This window comes from Ceratina calcarata, unplaced genomic scaffold, assembly GCF_001652005.2.
Source record: "Ceratina calcarata isolate Rehan_Ccalc_2016 unplaced genomic scaffold, ASM165200v1 scaffold93, whole genome shotgun sequence".
Lineage (NCBI taxonomy): Eukaryota > Metazoa > Arthropoda > Insecta > Hymenoptera > Apidae > Ceratina > Ceratina calcarata.
The window spans coordinates 13,391-29,650 of NW_017180684.1; the positions used below are offsets into that span (position 1 = coordinate 13,391).

The 16,260-nt window shown below is 43.2% G+C and overlaps 1 protein-coding gene across 1 annotated transcript in view; it reads left to right on the forward strand.

Annotated features, from left to right (window-relative positions):
- LOC108631695 (uncharacterized) overlaps positions 1-16,260 on the forward strand; it is a gene marked incomplete at its 5' end in the record, with an annotated part of 145,436 nt that overhangs the window by 4,763 nt on the left and 124,413 nt on the right. The window contains one exon of the mRNA XM_026819082.1: positions 15,857-15,994. Within this exon, the coding sequence (XP_026674883.1) occupies positions 15,857-15,994 (138 nt within the window). The remainder of the gene's footprint in view (positions 1-15,856; positions 15,995-16,260) is intronic.

Below are 16,260 nucleotides of genomic sequence, written 5' to 3' on the forward strand. Positions count from 1 at the left end.
TTCGCAATTTTGAAAAAAAAATTTTCGTCAGCTTCAATACTTAATTGGATATTTCCTTCTATACTTTTTAGCACGTAGCTATTTATAATTAGCATTGTTCTTCCGATGTCTGATTTCTTTTTAATTACAGGAAATGCGTTTTTCTAAGGTACATAAACTTTTGGGATTGACTGTATAGCCAACACATCCTTAATTTCATACTAGTATTCGACAAGATCGCCAATTTATATCATAACGTTTGCTGAAATTATACGTACAGCGTATGATTAAGTATTCTGTTGGAATTAATCGCTGCTTGGGAGGACGGTAATGAGTAAGCATAACGGAATTTGCAAAGGGCAATGTATGGTGGTGAAACACAGGGTGGCTGGGAAAAATGGCGGCACAGGTAGGGAGGGTGTGTACACGCGAGAGACCCGGCCGGAAAACTTTGCGGGTAGAGCAATTCTCGTTATAACTTCGGCGCTGCGGAAACTTAAACTGCTGCCAGCCCGAACACGCGGAACTTTCAGCCGTTTTCCTGCTCCGGGACAATCGTCCCGTCTCTGCCGCTTGTCCTTTCAGCCGGAGATACCACGGAGAAGGCGAGAGAACGATCTCCTCTTTTGCCAGTCTCTTTTTTTTCTCCTCCTCCGCTTCCTCTCGCGTCTTTTGCTCGCGTGGCAAGTGACAGTCCCTCGTCGAGTCAGTCCAACGTTTAATTAAATGCTCACGATGATCTGAGCTCACAATAGATATTTTCTACGGATTTGTATGGCGGTAGTAAACGAATAAGTATGTACGGACAAATATTTGAACAAAGTAACCTTTGCCGTAGAAAAATTGAAACATGGTCTGCCACAGAAGGAATCATTATAAAGAAGAGTGTATTAGAATAGCTAATACCCTTTTATTTCGAAAGCCGTCCACGTTAATACTTTAAATCGGGGAAAGAGAGGAACAAAAATTCTCGCTTTGTTTCAACGTAATTAACGTCTCCATGCGGGTTCCCCACTCGATTCCTTTGAGCGTGACGGACGTCGGACCGCCTATAGATTGATGGAAAAAGGGGCTGAAGGGAGATAGGCCGCGTTTTACATGCTGCTCGTTTTCGGATTAATCTGCCCGGTGGAATTCGGCGACGGGGAAAAGGGGGGCGGACCGAAAGAATTCGTCTGCGTGCGATGTGAAACAGTTTCGAAACGGGGGAAAAAGGTGGCCGAGGGATGGGGCGGCGGGGAACACGCAGATTCAGCCATGTGCATAAACTTTAATTTACGGCGCGATGCTCGGAGGAACGTTTCGAGCTAATTTCGCGTCAGTCTCTCCCTCTTATTCGAATCTCCACGGTAGAATCTACTTTATGCGGGCTGTACCCGTCTCTTGCTTTAACGTGTACGTGGTGACGCGAAATTCTTTTTAAAAATCAGTTCTTTTTATCTCGCCAAGCATTGCATATTGTTTTTCAATGTAATATACTAATGTGTATGCATCTCGCAGTTAGACAAATAGTTTTTCTGTTAGTTTCCTAGCAAACAATGAAGAGGAAAAGTTGAGATCCTCCTCCTCTTCCAATTACAGCGAGATCTTAAATAGGATTCTAACAAGTGTTCACGAGATTAAAGGATGAACGTGATGTGTGGCGAAGCCTGGGAGGTTAAAGATCAGCGAAAACACGAAACTTGATAAAACGTCGTGTCGCATTCGAGAATTTCGGTGGAGAATCGACGCGACGCGGCGACGAGATCACGCGGCCGCAGTGAATGGGTCTAACGAAGCTGGAGGCGTGCTCTTTCTCGCGTCGCGCGTTCACCGGGCTAAATCGTCTCCAGACTCGTTCGATGGTTTCCTGGCTCCGATATCCGAGTGAACACGTGCGGGCCGCACGAACGCGGGGTTGGAAACTTCGTTTCGTGAGCGAGGGCTACGTGTCCCTCGGCTCTACGTCTTAAATACGTGATGCCGGGATAACGGAACCCGGCCTCCCGTAGCGTCTCCAGAATCCGTGCTGCCGGGACTACCGTGCAGTCACACACACATGACCGGGCGCGTGGGTTTAAGATTCGATCGGTGATTACAGTTTGAAAGAAAAAGCCAGCGCGGTTCCCGGTGGGCGACCTATTAATGGTTATCTGATTGGAGATACGGGGAACGAGAAAGAGATACGGCCGCAGGACCGGTTCGAAATTTCAGATAAGCCGGCCGGGAATAACAACGATCGCGCTCCGGCTCTTTTAATGCTCTCTATAGATGCTCTCTTCGCTGTAAGGATTCGGTTATTTTACCGGTGCCCCGGTTTCTTTCACCGGATAGCGTATCGATTTCGAAACTTTGCTAGAATCTCGATGTCCTTTCACGAGTTTCGAGATGAAAAAAGATTGGAAATCTTCTCGCAACAGAACCGTGTTTATACCGGACGTAGTATTAAACATCGTCGTACTCTATCTATACTGCGTTACTAATGCAATGTTGATCCGGTAGAATTAACATTAACCAATATTCAAATTCGCACGAAAATCCTGTCATAGTGCAACAACGCAGTGGTGCGAGTGCATAATATGTACATCCAACAGACCGCTAACAACGATCATCAGATACCACTCAGCCGATGCATTATAAACTCGTCTATCAACATCCCGACCGTCAACATGGTAACCCGCAACAAAATTCCCCGTTGCGCCTCGTTCAAATATATCATAGAAATCATGGTCGTAGTACACGGTAACCGTATACGATCTGTATATATCCTATAATGCGAAACGAGTCCCTCGAACGTGCCATTAACACCCATCGCAATCACCGCGGGTCTAGCAGCGTCGCAAACCCCGTTCGGCCACCCCAATTTCGCCGGTACGTCATTAAAAACAGCTTCGAGCGCACACCTTCTCGGGCCCACATGCACGCCGCGGCTTCGAACGCAACGCACAAAGCGAAGGAGGCTGGTCGGAGGGTCCCGTATTTGCCGGCCCGTGTCCCATGGGTTTCACGATTGGTTATGACCCGGGGGTGCGTGGATGTAATCGGCGGGGAAGTTGCCGCAGCCGACGCACGGCCACGCATGCCGCCCGCATGCCTCCCGGCTAAAACAGATGAGTCGCCCACGATACATACATATTTTCCAGGGGTTTACCGCGATATTGCCGCGCCCGAATACCGGTGCTCACCTTTGGGAGTTCACCTGGCCCGATTCCGGGATCGACGCGATAGTATAATGGGGGATCGATTTCGGTTATGATGTTTGTTAACGCGTGGCGCAGAGAAATTTCACCGTCTTGCTATTAGGATTTTAGATATTATTAATATGCTATCGCATAATATTTTATATTATAGTTAGTCGAATAATTATCGATTCTTCATGATTTAAATAGAGCTCAATGAGTTCACGTGTTTCTACAAATTATGATTCATTTGTATAAGACATGTTCTTATACACCTTTCACAGAACATGATATTTCTTTTGACTGTGAAAGTAAGAGTGATAAAAAGCTTTCTACCCTTTCTACTTGTCATCGGGCACACAATACTGTTTTGCATACAAACGATAAAACTCTTATCTGTAGAGGAACTTCGCAACTTTCAAGATAGTCTCAAGATGGATGAAACTTTGGTTGCCAAGTTTCCTTTCCTCGGTTTCTTGTCGATTTTATCTTGGGTTTTCATTCCTGTTTTTGATAAACAATATCAAAAGTTCAAATTGCTTTTATTCCCTAAAATATAACAAAAAGTGATTTGTCAGTTCAATTGACTTGAAAGAATGTATTAATCTGTTTTAATGAATATAAAATGTATGCACACTGTTATGGAAACAGTGAATGATTAAAAGGTTGTGGTTGATTGAATCTAATGGATCACAGATTAATAAGTAATCAAAGCACAGGATAAGCCATAAAAACAATTTTTAGATGCATAATATTTGATATTATGACAGTCACGGGATTATTAGATGCAATTATGATATGAAAAGCCTGTCTCACGGATGTGAAAGCGAACGCAGATCATCGGTTCAATCAGACGTTAATCCTTGGCCCGCTTAGGTTGATGAACCTAAACATGTTTCTGTGTAAAATTAAGTCCCGGCATCCATTTAGATTAAATGGAATCAATTAATCAATAAGTCGATTAATAATTTAGGGATATAATTCCCTGATATTCATTATTAAATAATGACCGATTGGTAACATTTTTATGATTATTTTCATTGGAAGTGTAGTATTGCTACGTATACCCGCAGCATCTCCTCCATCATAGTAACCACTAACATGGTAACCATTAACCGGAATAGTAATGGTTTAATCTACAGGAACAGCTATTAGTTACTGCATCCAATAGGGTACGTTACAAGCTGTGACAGTGTGACTGTTCTACATCGAACTGGCAAACAGTTATACAGTTATACTCTCGAGTAGCAAACTGTACCATGTGATTGAAGTGACAAAGTGAAGGAACAAGTTGGTAATGTGCACGCTGCACTTCAAACTCATTGCTTGAATTACCCATTAATCGAAGTTCTATAAAAATGCATCAATATCTCTCCTATCGAGCTCGTAGAAATTTCCAAGTTACATTTCTGATCATTATTCCCTTTCCATCGTATTTCACCCTAAAACGCAACGAGGAAATTTACCGACGATACTATCTCGAGGCAAGGGTATGGTACGCGTAGGGACGAGCAACGCGTTTGGTAAAGCGAGGGTCGAAGGGATCTTCAATTCCCAAAATCGGTGGTGCTCGAATATTTTAGCCGAACGGCGCGCCCGTCCGCGGCTAAACTCGTACCGCGTTACGACGTAATGGACGCATTCAGCTAAAAGCGTGATTTCGCCGGTCAACGGGAAGTTATAGTCCGTAATTGAAGGTACGGTAACAAGAGTTACACGAGTGTAAGTGTAGAGGGGTGGGGCTAAGCGGTTGGAAGCGTTTACGAAAACTACCGGCCGCGTAATTCTCGGCGAAGAGTGGCGGCCGAGGCTGAGGCCGAGGCGGGCGAAGCAAACGACGGGGGTTTAAATTCGAATTAGCCTACAAGCGAGAGAGATCCCCGGTTGAGTCCCTCGGACAAAGCTAGCCACGGTATTAAGCCATTAGACCGTAACGAAAGTTGATTAAGTGCGCGGGCCAGGGGTCGGCCGCGACACGCAAAAGGTATAAAAACTGCGCGACGCGACGGGAATGCGAATCGAGGGATAAAATTGAGCCGGAAGAGTGCGACCGGGTCGTCTTTTTTTCGACGGATGAACACCCAGGGGGTTTGTATTAATCGGTATCCGCGACGTCACCGGTGTTTCTTTTCTCATGAATCAATCTCGGTTACCTCTCGTATTTAGATCGATAGAAATCTGTCTGGTTTAATAATTGTCGTCTCGAAGCTTTGGAAGAGCGAAAGTTTGACTCATTGTAGCGTGAGAATGAGATAATTATGCCTTTCAAAAATTTCGATATTAACGTGACGCTCGCAAAAAACTTCATTCATAGCTATAGAACTGTCCTACATCTCTCGCGCCCGTAATTACAAAAACCTCATTCAACGCGCATTGCCGGTCCAATCAAATTTAAACAAACGATAAACATTGGCAGTGGAACGCAAAATTGGAATCCGTCAAAGAGTCGGTGGCAGGAACGAAGCCGGCTAATCAGTGTGAATACAAATTTTCATCTCGAAAATGGGATCTTCAAAAAGGACATTTTCGTGACGATTCGTAATTTGGAATCCGTCAGTCATAAAATGATAACGCGTAGACGTACGCGAACGGATTAACATGAAAATTGTCCGCGGTACAGAGCGAAACTTATGTCGAAATTATTTTCGTGTTCCGTTCACGCTGGGACTTTAATTTGCGATAGAAGCTGACTCCGCTGTCAAAGGGATGCCGTACTCCCATACTTCCCGACTCGTCCCGTCTCCACCCCGTCGAGGTTCCCCGACCCCCTGTGCTCGGTCACCAGCTTCAGCCAGCTAGCCGATTTAATTACTGTTTCGCGCGTAGATACGATGGAGCCCTCCTCGCCTGGCACGGAACATCGTTCGACTCGCGCATTGTCGCTCGCGATTGCAAAAATTATATTTTTCAAATAATGCGACGAGATCGTTTCTGTTTATCTGAAGTCTGATTTAATTCCTCTTTCTTGAAAAAGTCTGTCATCCTCAAATATGAATCAGTTCTTATATTCTATATAAATGAATATTATTTTAACTAGCAATTTCGTATAAGGTTCAACTAACAACTATGATGTATAGGAATATCTGTTCATACAAAATGCATAAATCGATGCCAGAATCGAGCCTCAAGGGGACGTATTGAATCACGCTGCGGTTCTTATTACCTTTTGGAAATTCCGTTCAAGTGTCTCGTTACCGTTGTCCGATTCGTTGAGCACAGGGACGATCCTCCGGTGACGTTGTTATTTGGAATAAAAGGGAAAACGGATAAGTGACCTCAGATAAATTGACCACTCGAGTCTCGCGAGAGCACGCATCCCTTACCTAATCGTGTCTCCGACTCCGGCACGCCGTCGCTAACGGTTAAAGCCTTGATCCGTGACTCCGAGGCTTCTCCGCGTTGGAACACGCGTCTCAAACTCTAATTAGCTTCTGTACACGCCCGAGTAATTGTTTCCAAGCCTCTCGTCAGTGGGAAACGTAAGGAGCGTGAATTAAATTAAAATGGACGACGCCGGCATTAAACGCTGGGAATCATCTTGCGTTAAATGCTCGAAAATGTTAATAGGATTCTTTTTATTTGTCCTTCTTCGGATAAAATCTAGTAGTGAAAATAAAATACGATCAAACAGTGTTTATGCAAATGAACATTTTAATGAAATATATAAAACGAGGGTTCAGGATTAAATTTATAGAACATTGTAGTGTCTAAAAGGATACATATGTTCGTCACGAAACGAAAAGCCAGAGACCTTTTAAGCGCAGAGGAAGATAGAATGCAAAGTCTGTAAGTTCGAAGACCGGAGCTCGCATTTATGAATTTAAATATTCGAGGTGGCGAGCGAGCCTCAATTCTTCTCCCTCGCTACTTTATATTTCTCTCTATATTCAACGCTCGTATTTTTACCGTTGTTAAACAAACGCGTTTACGTGCTGGCTCATTCTTAGCGTATTTGCGATGCATGCGCCCATTTCTAAGCATCCGGCGTCGTCGATTTATTTTCGATGACTCTACGCAATTTACCTACGCGTCTCACCATTCCTGTGAGCTACTTTTTATAACGTGTATCTCGTTTCGCTTTTATTCGAAACGAATATCTGCAGGACATGAGTAGATACGTTCCTAGTATACTTCGAGAGTCACATTGTAATTTCTCTTTGCTCTGCCTCTTACGTAGCGAATTGATGAACTGCTTTGTAAGGAAATAATCCAGGACACAAAGATTGTAGCAGGATTAGAAACCAAGAAGTATAATAACGTAATGGGGAGACAGAGAAACATGTACCTTCAGAAGTGCATAATCTTCCCGGTTGTCGTCGTCATTTTTATCGTTGACAGTCTACGAGAAGGAAGACTCGGTTTGGATTAAGAAAGAGCGGCTGGGACTGGGCGAGGGAAATAAAGAGAGTAGGAAGCGAGCCGGCCTCATTTAAATGTACGATACAGCTCGCCTCTTATCGCATTATAGTAAATACGGACTATACTCGTTCCGGCGGAAACGAGGGGAGAAACGGGCCGCACCGCTGATTGCAAATTGACTTCGCTACCGAAATAATACCGGCGAGCCCGTTACCTTACGATTCTTATTGCGCCAAGTTCGTTACGGTTATTCTTTTTCTCTCTGTTCGCTCGCCGTTCCTCTTCCACCCTCGCCTTGCACACACGCACGCATGCACTCCTCGTTTAAACGTGCGTATACACGTATACGTACACGACTTTCGCTTATTTTTCTCTTCTCGCGTTTTCCTCTCTCTGTCTCACCGCGTATCCTCGTCCCTTTTTTCAGCTCCATTATTTATCCCCGGTCTACTTTGTGCGTTTCTTTATAGTGGACCGTTTGTCGAGGACGTTGTAATCCAATTTATTCCCCGTCATCTTTTTCGCTTCTTCTTCCTCTTCCGTTTTGCCTCGCCTCTCTCGTTCCATTCTGTTTCGCTCGCTCGCTAGATGGGTACTTATCGACGTTTCAAAGATTTCGTCGTTTCGGTCGATTTGAACCGTGGTGGCCGGCCGTTTGATGGGCTTCCCCTTTGCCGGTGGTTTAATTCGTTCCCGTCCACTCGGGGAATTTTCGTGCGTAACAGTCGTTAACGGAGTGGTGTTTAAACTTCAGGCACGTTCTCGCCCGCGGTAGATACCTATGTAATTGAAATCGAACGTTTTTAATTATTTTCGTAAATGATCAAGTGAAAAGTATTCCCAATGGAAATCAATAACAATAAAAGATACGTAGTATCGCGTTCGAATTTCAACAACTCGAGAATTATTACTATTTAATTAACGATAAAGCACAACGGTCATTAACGCTCAATTAAGCGAATACTGAAGTGGCCGGCTTTTCGATATTTTCTTTTTTTTTTTCTTTCCTTCTCTTTCACTCATTGTTTTAACCGTGCGAATGGAAATTGTTTTCAGAAAAAGTTGAAATAAAATCTCGGTTATTAAAACAGTCTCGACGCTGTTTTAATAACGCGCTTTCTCTTTAGCTTTTTTTTTTTCACTCGGTCGACGTTTTTAGAAGAATTCAACGCTCGGATTTTGAAATGAGCAACTGGGGCTGCTAGCTTTCATTGTTTTTTAAGAACCGTCGAACAATATCCGAGACTTCCCTGCTGCACTGAAATTCCCCGACGCGTCGACGCTGTGTGCACTCTCGCGATTGAACCACTCGCATAATTTGAATGTATTTCACGGTCGCACGGTTTCGAAAATAGTCACCGTGATTTTTCCATCGCGATGCAAGTGAAATCATCTTCGCACGAGGTTCCGATATGTATTTCGCAATGATTAATATTAAGAAATTGCAATTAAAAAAAATTGAATTTCGATGCGTAAAAGTAGAATGAAAAATTCAGACAAAGTTTGTTCCCTTCATGATTCAGTTGCGCCATTCACGAGCGATATTACGGTAATAAAGGAACACATTTTTGTATAATTAGTTGTACAATTTTGACGCGGAATACTGTTCATTGGAAGAGGACTGGAATGGGATACCAAAGCTTGAAATTAAACGCCACCCCGGGCTCGATCCCAGCTGCATCCGAACCCTTCCATTACACTAATGCGGCCGTGGAATCGCGCGAGCAAAAGGTCGCATTTTCCAGCAGAGTATGTCGTGTAACGAGCGGGTTCTCGCGAAACGAGGGACGCGGCGGCGTCGTCGCACCGATAAACGCTTCACGCCACGCGAAAACGTTTAATCGACAATCACGGCTCGATTGTCGGCCGTCCTATATTACCGCCTTAATTGCGGCGCATTAATTATAATGGTATGATTATTGGGCCATGAAGCGTGATTACACACCCTCTGCCCGTCTCATCTGCGCCGATTAGACCGTCTTTGTGTACGACTGGATCGATCCGGGAACTGATGTCGACGCCGTCTGGGATTCATCGACTCGATCACCTGTCAGCTCCCGGATCCTATCGTGAACGATGCCCGCGTGCACCGTAATTGCGTTGGGCTCACTGTATCCCTCTTCTGTCTTCGCCTTTTTACGATTGAGAAACTATTTTTCTCAGAACTATTGTATTCAACGTTAAATTCAAATGATCGAAATTAATCTGACCATAAATTAAGGAGAATTTGCATATATGGAATCTGTCTGACATTTCCATAAAACAGTAAGGATATTCGAACGCGTATGTCAGGAACAAGCCCGTTTCGAAACGCGAGGCGTATCCGGCGTGTAACAGGGGGTTTCTCGGGCAGGCAAAGGTCGGTTTCTTTAAGCCGACGATATGCAAATTGCATTAAGTGTCCGGTTGTCCGTGTACGCTGTATCACGGCCGCTCGGGCCTGGGCATTACGAAACTTAAGCCGTAGCGCACAAGTGTCGCGAGCTGCGGCTACCCCCGCTCGCTCTTTCTCTCGGTCCCCCTTTTGTACGGACTAAGCCCCGGCCATTATCTCTCGGCCAGCAGAGAACTTGAGCCGTGCACCTTAGCGAATTCCCTTCCGACGAATCCTTCCTTCCTTCCTTCCTTCCTTTCTCCTCCAGTTGATCCTCCCGGCGCCCTTTGTCGACGAAACGTTTCCGCGCGAAATATTTCTCGGCCAGCTTGCCACGGATAATTAAACGACTTAGAGAGGGCCGCCGAGACGATACCCAGGGCTTGATGAACTGACACACGCCGGGACTTTAGCTCCTCTCGCCCGGAGACGATGCTGACTTGGCCGAATTGTTCGGTTGACGGGATGGAAAGCAGTTTAGGGCTGACTCTCAGGGTGGAGCCGGGTTTATGGAGCACGTTGCGGTCTATCCATCCCATGCTCGAGTTGAATTCTGTTTTTAATGTCATTCGAGACGAATTCGACGTAACATTGTTTTAAATCGTTTTACGATCTTCTCATATTGTTCTGTATTTGATTTTAGAGATGAAAATATGATTTTTCATCGTACGTATTATTGCTAGATTTTTAAGATGAAATACGTGAAAGCTCGGATAGGAAGTTTTATCTTCAGTGTTTGACAAGCGGATTAATTTACGGTCGACGTGCGCCGCGGAAAACGCCGGGAGGCTCGCCGAGCCTCATGAAACGCGATGTTTTTCGCGAAATCTCTCGAATCGGCCGGGGTTTCACGATTCTGTATATCTTTTGCAGTGGGTAGGTACACCGTTCGATTTCGCGTAACGGCCAAACAAAACCGCCATGTAAATCATGTATACTCCTCCCTGTACCCTGGCTTCGCATATTTTGTTAGCTTTGCGCGGATACATACGCGTCCGTTTGTTTTGCAACTTTATAGACGGTGCTGAATTTTAAATTCTACCCGGCGATGTTATTCGACTCCACTCCATTCACAATCTATACCTGCATGTGTACGTGTAACGATACTGTTGATCGCAAAATTCTGATGTCTTTAATACTCGAGAAAATAGATGTCACGTTTCAAGCAAACGTCTTTTTTAACGTTGAAACTTATTCAGATTTCAAATCCGGTTGATTGTTCATTGCTGTTCTACGATTCGTCAGTATTAATAGACTCGCGATCGAACGTTGCACCTGCGGGAAAAAATTGAAAGCGGCTTTTACTGTCAAACTAGGACGGAAAAAAAGAGCAGAGAAAATTGAATAAAAAAAATATCAGTTTGAAATATCGCTGATCGTAATTGTTGGCGTTCGCAGTTTTCAAACTTCTATCGGACTGATAACGCGTGTCGGAGGGAATAGAAATTTTGACAGCGCGAAAAGGTAAACAAAATTTGCGAGCTCTGAGAACGGTACGGATCGATCCGTGAGCGTGCAGCTTCAAAAATGCTCCCCGTCCCGGTACACCAATTTCGACGTCATTAATTTCGATTTAATTAAAATTTTTGTTTGCACGTCGCGCCGTATTTCCGATGTCTTTTCCGTTCCATTCGGAAATAATTACCAAGCGGGGACAAAAAAAGGTCGGATCGAACCTCCGCTCATTTAGACTCGGACGCGCACGCTTCATTTTGCTCGCGATGCGGCGAGAATCTCGTTTAACGGGATAAATTTGATTGCTGTTATTAATTTACGCGTTCCGATCCATAAGTGGTAATTAAATGTTCGATTGAGAAAGAATTTGGACATTCCCCAACGCATTTCAATTGGTTACATACTTTATTTCGTACAGTAATGACATCAGTTATAAATCCATGCAAAATCAGTTCAGATATTTTGTATGTAAAATATAATGTATGTAACGTCATTATTATTTTAATGACGCGCAATGATCACTCGATTTTCAAAAATAGCGACACGATCGATTCGGTATAAGAACGTGACGGTGTAACAACTCGACGTGCGGTGCACGAAAATCGTGGTGGTAGCGAGAGGGCGAAGCGCGTACCGCGTCGATGGCGGCGGCCAGAAGAGCGCGGGTGGGATTTTAGAAGGGTTGCAAGGGTAAGGTAAACGATACTTGGGAAGCTTCGGGGATCGATAGCAATTTAACCACCCTTCGCCGTTCTGTATCGCCTCCACCAGCCGCTGTATCTACAGTGAGAGTCAAAAATAAATGTACGTCTTGGAAAACTGTAAAATTGATTCCTGAATTTTTATTAGTTCCCTTGTATTAATCATTGAACACAAAATCGACTATGAAATCGGACAAAATCAATGTTCGATGTAATAAATCTGCTCCTGTTTGCTTTGTACATACTACGTTATATATTTTATTGTATTTTTTTATATAGAATATGATTGTTTCGATTCTTCAGTTTCAGCATAAAAGTTTGTTTTATAAAAAATAACACAATTTTTATTGGATTCGTACAATAATATTATTTTTCACTTTTCGTACAACGTAAAATTGAGAAGTTTGAAATATCGCTGATCGTAATTGTTGGCGTTCGCAGTTTTCAAACTTCTATCGGACTGATAACGCGTGTCGGAGGGAATAGAAATTTTGACAGCGCGAAAAGGTAAACAAAATTTGCGAGCTCTGAGAACGGTACGGATCGATCCGTGAGCGTGCAGCTTCAAAAATGCTCCCCGTCCCGGTACACCAATTTCGACGTCATTAATTTCGATTTAATTAAAATTTTTGTTTGCACGTCGCGCCGTATTTCCGATGTCTTTTCCGTTCCATTCGGAAATAATTACCAAGCGGGGACAAAAAAAGGTCGGATCGAACCTCCGCTCATTTAGACTCGGACGCGCACGCTTCATTTTGCTCGCGATGCGGCGAGAATCTCGTTTAACGGGATAAATTTGATTGCTGTTATTAATTTACGCGTTCCGATCCATAAGTGGTAATTAAATGTTCGATTGAGAAAGAATTTGGACATTCCCCAACGCATTTCAATTGGTTACATACTTTATTTCGTACAGTAATGACATCAGTTATAAATCCATGCAAAATCAGTTCAGATATTTTGTATGTAAAATATAATGTATGTAACGTCATTATTATTTTAATGACGCGCAATGATCACTCGATTTTCAAAAATAGCGACACGATCGATTCGGTATAAGAACGTGACGGTGTAACAACTCGACGTGCGGTGCACGAAAATCGTGGTGGTAGCGAGAGGGCGAAGCGCGTACCGCGTCGATGGCGGCGGCCAGAAGAGCGCGGGTGGGATTTTAGAAGGGTTGCAAGGGTAAGGTAAACGATACTTGGGAAGCTTCGGGGATCGATAGCAATTTAACCACCCTTCGCCGTTCTGTATCGCCTCCACCAGCCGCTGTATCTACAGTGAGAGTCAAAAATAAATGTACGTCTTGGAAAACTGTAAAATTGATTCCTGAATTTTTATTAGTTCCCTTGTATTAATCATTGAACACAAAATCGACTATGAAATCGGACAAAATCAATGTTCGATGTAATAAATCTGCTCCTGTTTGCTTTGTACATACTACGTTATATATTTTATTGTATTTTTTTATATAGAATATGATTGTTTCGATTCTTCAGTTTCAGCATAAAAGTTTGTTTTATAAAAAATAACACAATTTTTATTGGATTCGTACAATAATATTATTTTTCACTTTTCGTACAACGTAAAATTGAGACACTCTTTCCTTTCGACAATCCTGAGAATCCTTCACTTTCGACCGAATGTGTCCGCGGATATAATTGCATTGAAATGTTCCAGACGGACGCGCATTTAAATCGTAATTTCTCTTTCATTAAATATGAGCTTTCGCGGATATCCACGATATTGTATTACAGACTGTACCCTTCCTCCATCGTCGCTGCCACCACCGTCGTTCTTCTCTTTCTGTTTATTCCAGCCCACCGGTGGCCCAGTCGGAACTCATCCATATACACCGAGAAAATTAATATCTGGCCTTCGTTCACGGGTTGAATAAACTCGGTTGCACGGTCGCTTCCTTCCTCCCCTTTCTCCTCACCCCTAGTTCTTCCGGTGACGGTGAGCAACCCCTTGTCTTCGAACACCCTCCCTGTTCCTAACTCGAGTTTTCACCAAGGATTACCGATCGCTAAAGCGATAGCATTTGTTAATAAATATGTAAATACATACATTTGTAGTGCATATAAAAACTGATGCTAAAATATCATATTTTTAACAAAAAAAAAAACAATTCTCGAGTAAAAGAATTTTCAAACTGCGAAAGTCTTCTGGTATAAAAATACTCAACAGAAAAACAATTTAATATAAGCATTCTCCTACGACTGAGGATGCGAAAAAATGGTTGGTTTATCCAAATTTTGGAGTTCAAGGCTTAAATAGACGTTGCGGCCATGAGTAACGTATGAGCACGCGTGAAATTCATCGACGTCGATCGTAAAGCGCGAATAACGTTTACTGCCACCGCTGAGCCGCTTATATTTACATATTTAACTAACCCAACGTGGGGCGGCGGGTATTAAGGCGCGCACGGATAATCCGGAATATGTTAATCCGCCACGAGATGCATATCGTCGCTTTGAATTATCGCCGTCTACGACGCGGTTCGTGTACACGACTCGATCCCACTGCGACGAGTACGGTACGTATGTAGAACTATGTACACATGAAACATTCATCAAATGTAGCATAACTGCACCGCTGAAAATGGTCCAACTCTTTTCCCTTCTGAAATACTTACGATTCTCTAATATCACATGTGAGATAGTGTTTTACTTTAATTGAACGATCCAATTTTTTAATCGTCTTACAAATTTATTTGAAACGATTAGTAAAAAGAATATATGCTTGTTATAAAAAATGACACTGACATAATTGAGTGAACCGGGACGGTAACGAAGAGGATAAGGAAGTCAGTGAGAGGGAGAGGGACGGGGAGACGAAATTTGGGTTGCTTAGCGCAGCCGTAACTTAAAATCCACAATCAAAGTTCGCTACCACTTGGCAGCAGTTGTCCTCGGATCACGAAGGCCACCTAAGGTCTCGAGAGATCCTCGACTGGCTGCTAGTTCGTCGTAAGAGTGCTTCAGCGTTGTTGTCAGTGCTCCGTGGAATATGCGAAAGCGACACTTGTGCTCATAACCTCTCGCCCTCCTCTTGCCGAACTTCTGTTGCCAAACTTTAGCCTGATGTTAGAAGTAATCCGTGTTTCGACCCTACAAATTTAGCTTTAAAAGTAGCTATAGTATCTTGATTAAGAAATAGATACTTGTCTTCACAATTTTAAGCCAAGTAGAGAATCCTTTAAATAGAGGATAATAGGAAGATAATTAATTCGACTAAAAGTATTTTTTAGTACATTTATTAATTAATTGACGTACATATAATTGAGACAATGAAGGCTGGTTATGATCATTATAAACAAAGGACGCTGCCAACCATCTTTATCGTTCTTCTATTGAAAACGCGATACGCAGTCGTTAAGAAATAGCCGCGGATCATATCGCAACGATGCCAATTATCTTCGAGCTACACCATTCGTAACGCGCGAAGAATCTTGTCCGTCTGTCAGCGCCGTTTGCCAATCACGAGGTCGAACAAGCTGGCACAATCGAGCGGAATTGACGCGTCGGCGACGCGTAGATTTCTGTTGCGTGGGCGAAGCCGGAAATCCAGGCTGCCACCGTCATTATTATTTTGCCTCAACCCATTAATCTCAATTTGTAAAATTTATTCGTTGCTTATTTGAAGTGGAAGTAGACTGTGAAAAATGTTAATATGCGTTTAGTGTCAGTCATTTAATTACATGTAATATGATTTAGTAAATGTAAGGCATATTTAATTCCAATGGTAATTGGGCTTAAGTATTTAATTTTATGTAATGGGAAGCGGCAACTGAGAATTAATGTTGCCTCGTTTGATGTGCACAGGTAACGGGAATTTGGAGCTATTCGATAGTGAGAGCGGGCCGGACCTCACACTATCACCTCAGACCTTTACGTCGACGGCAGAGGCCTTCATCAATGACAATAGCGATAGTCTTGGTGTTCCAGGAGACAACGATACGGGTAAGTGCATCTATTCTCCAGTTTTATTACGCGGAGAGCCAGAACTCGATGTCTGACCAATGCCGTACCTGTACTACTTGCTCGCCGGACTTCGTTACGCATGTGCTCACAATTAAGGATGTATTGGCTATACAGTCAATCGCAAAAGTTTATGTACTTTAGAAAAACGTATTTCTTATAATTAAAAAGAAATCAGACGTCGGAAGAACAATGCTAATAATAAATAGCTACGTGCTAAAAAGTATAGAAGGAAATATCCAATTAAG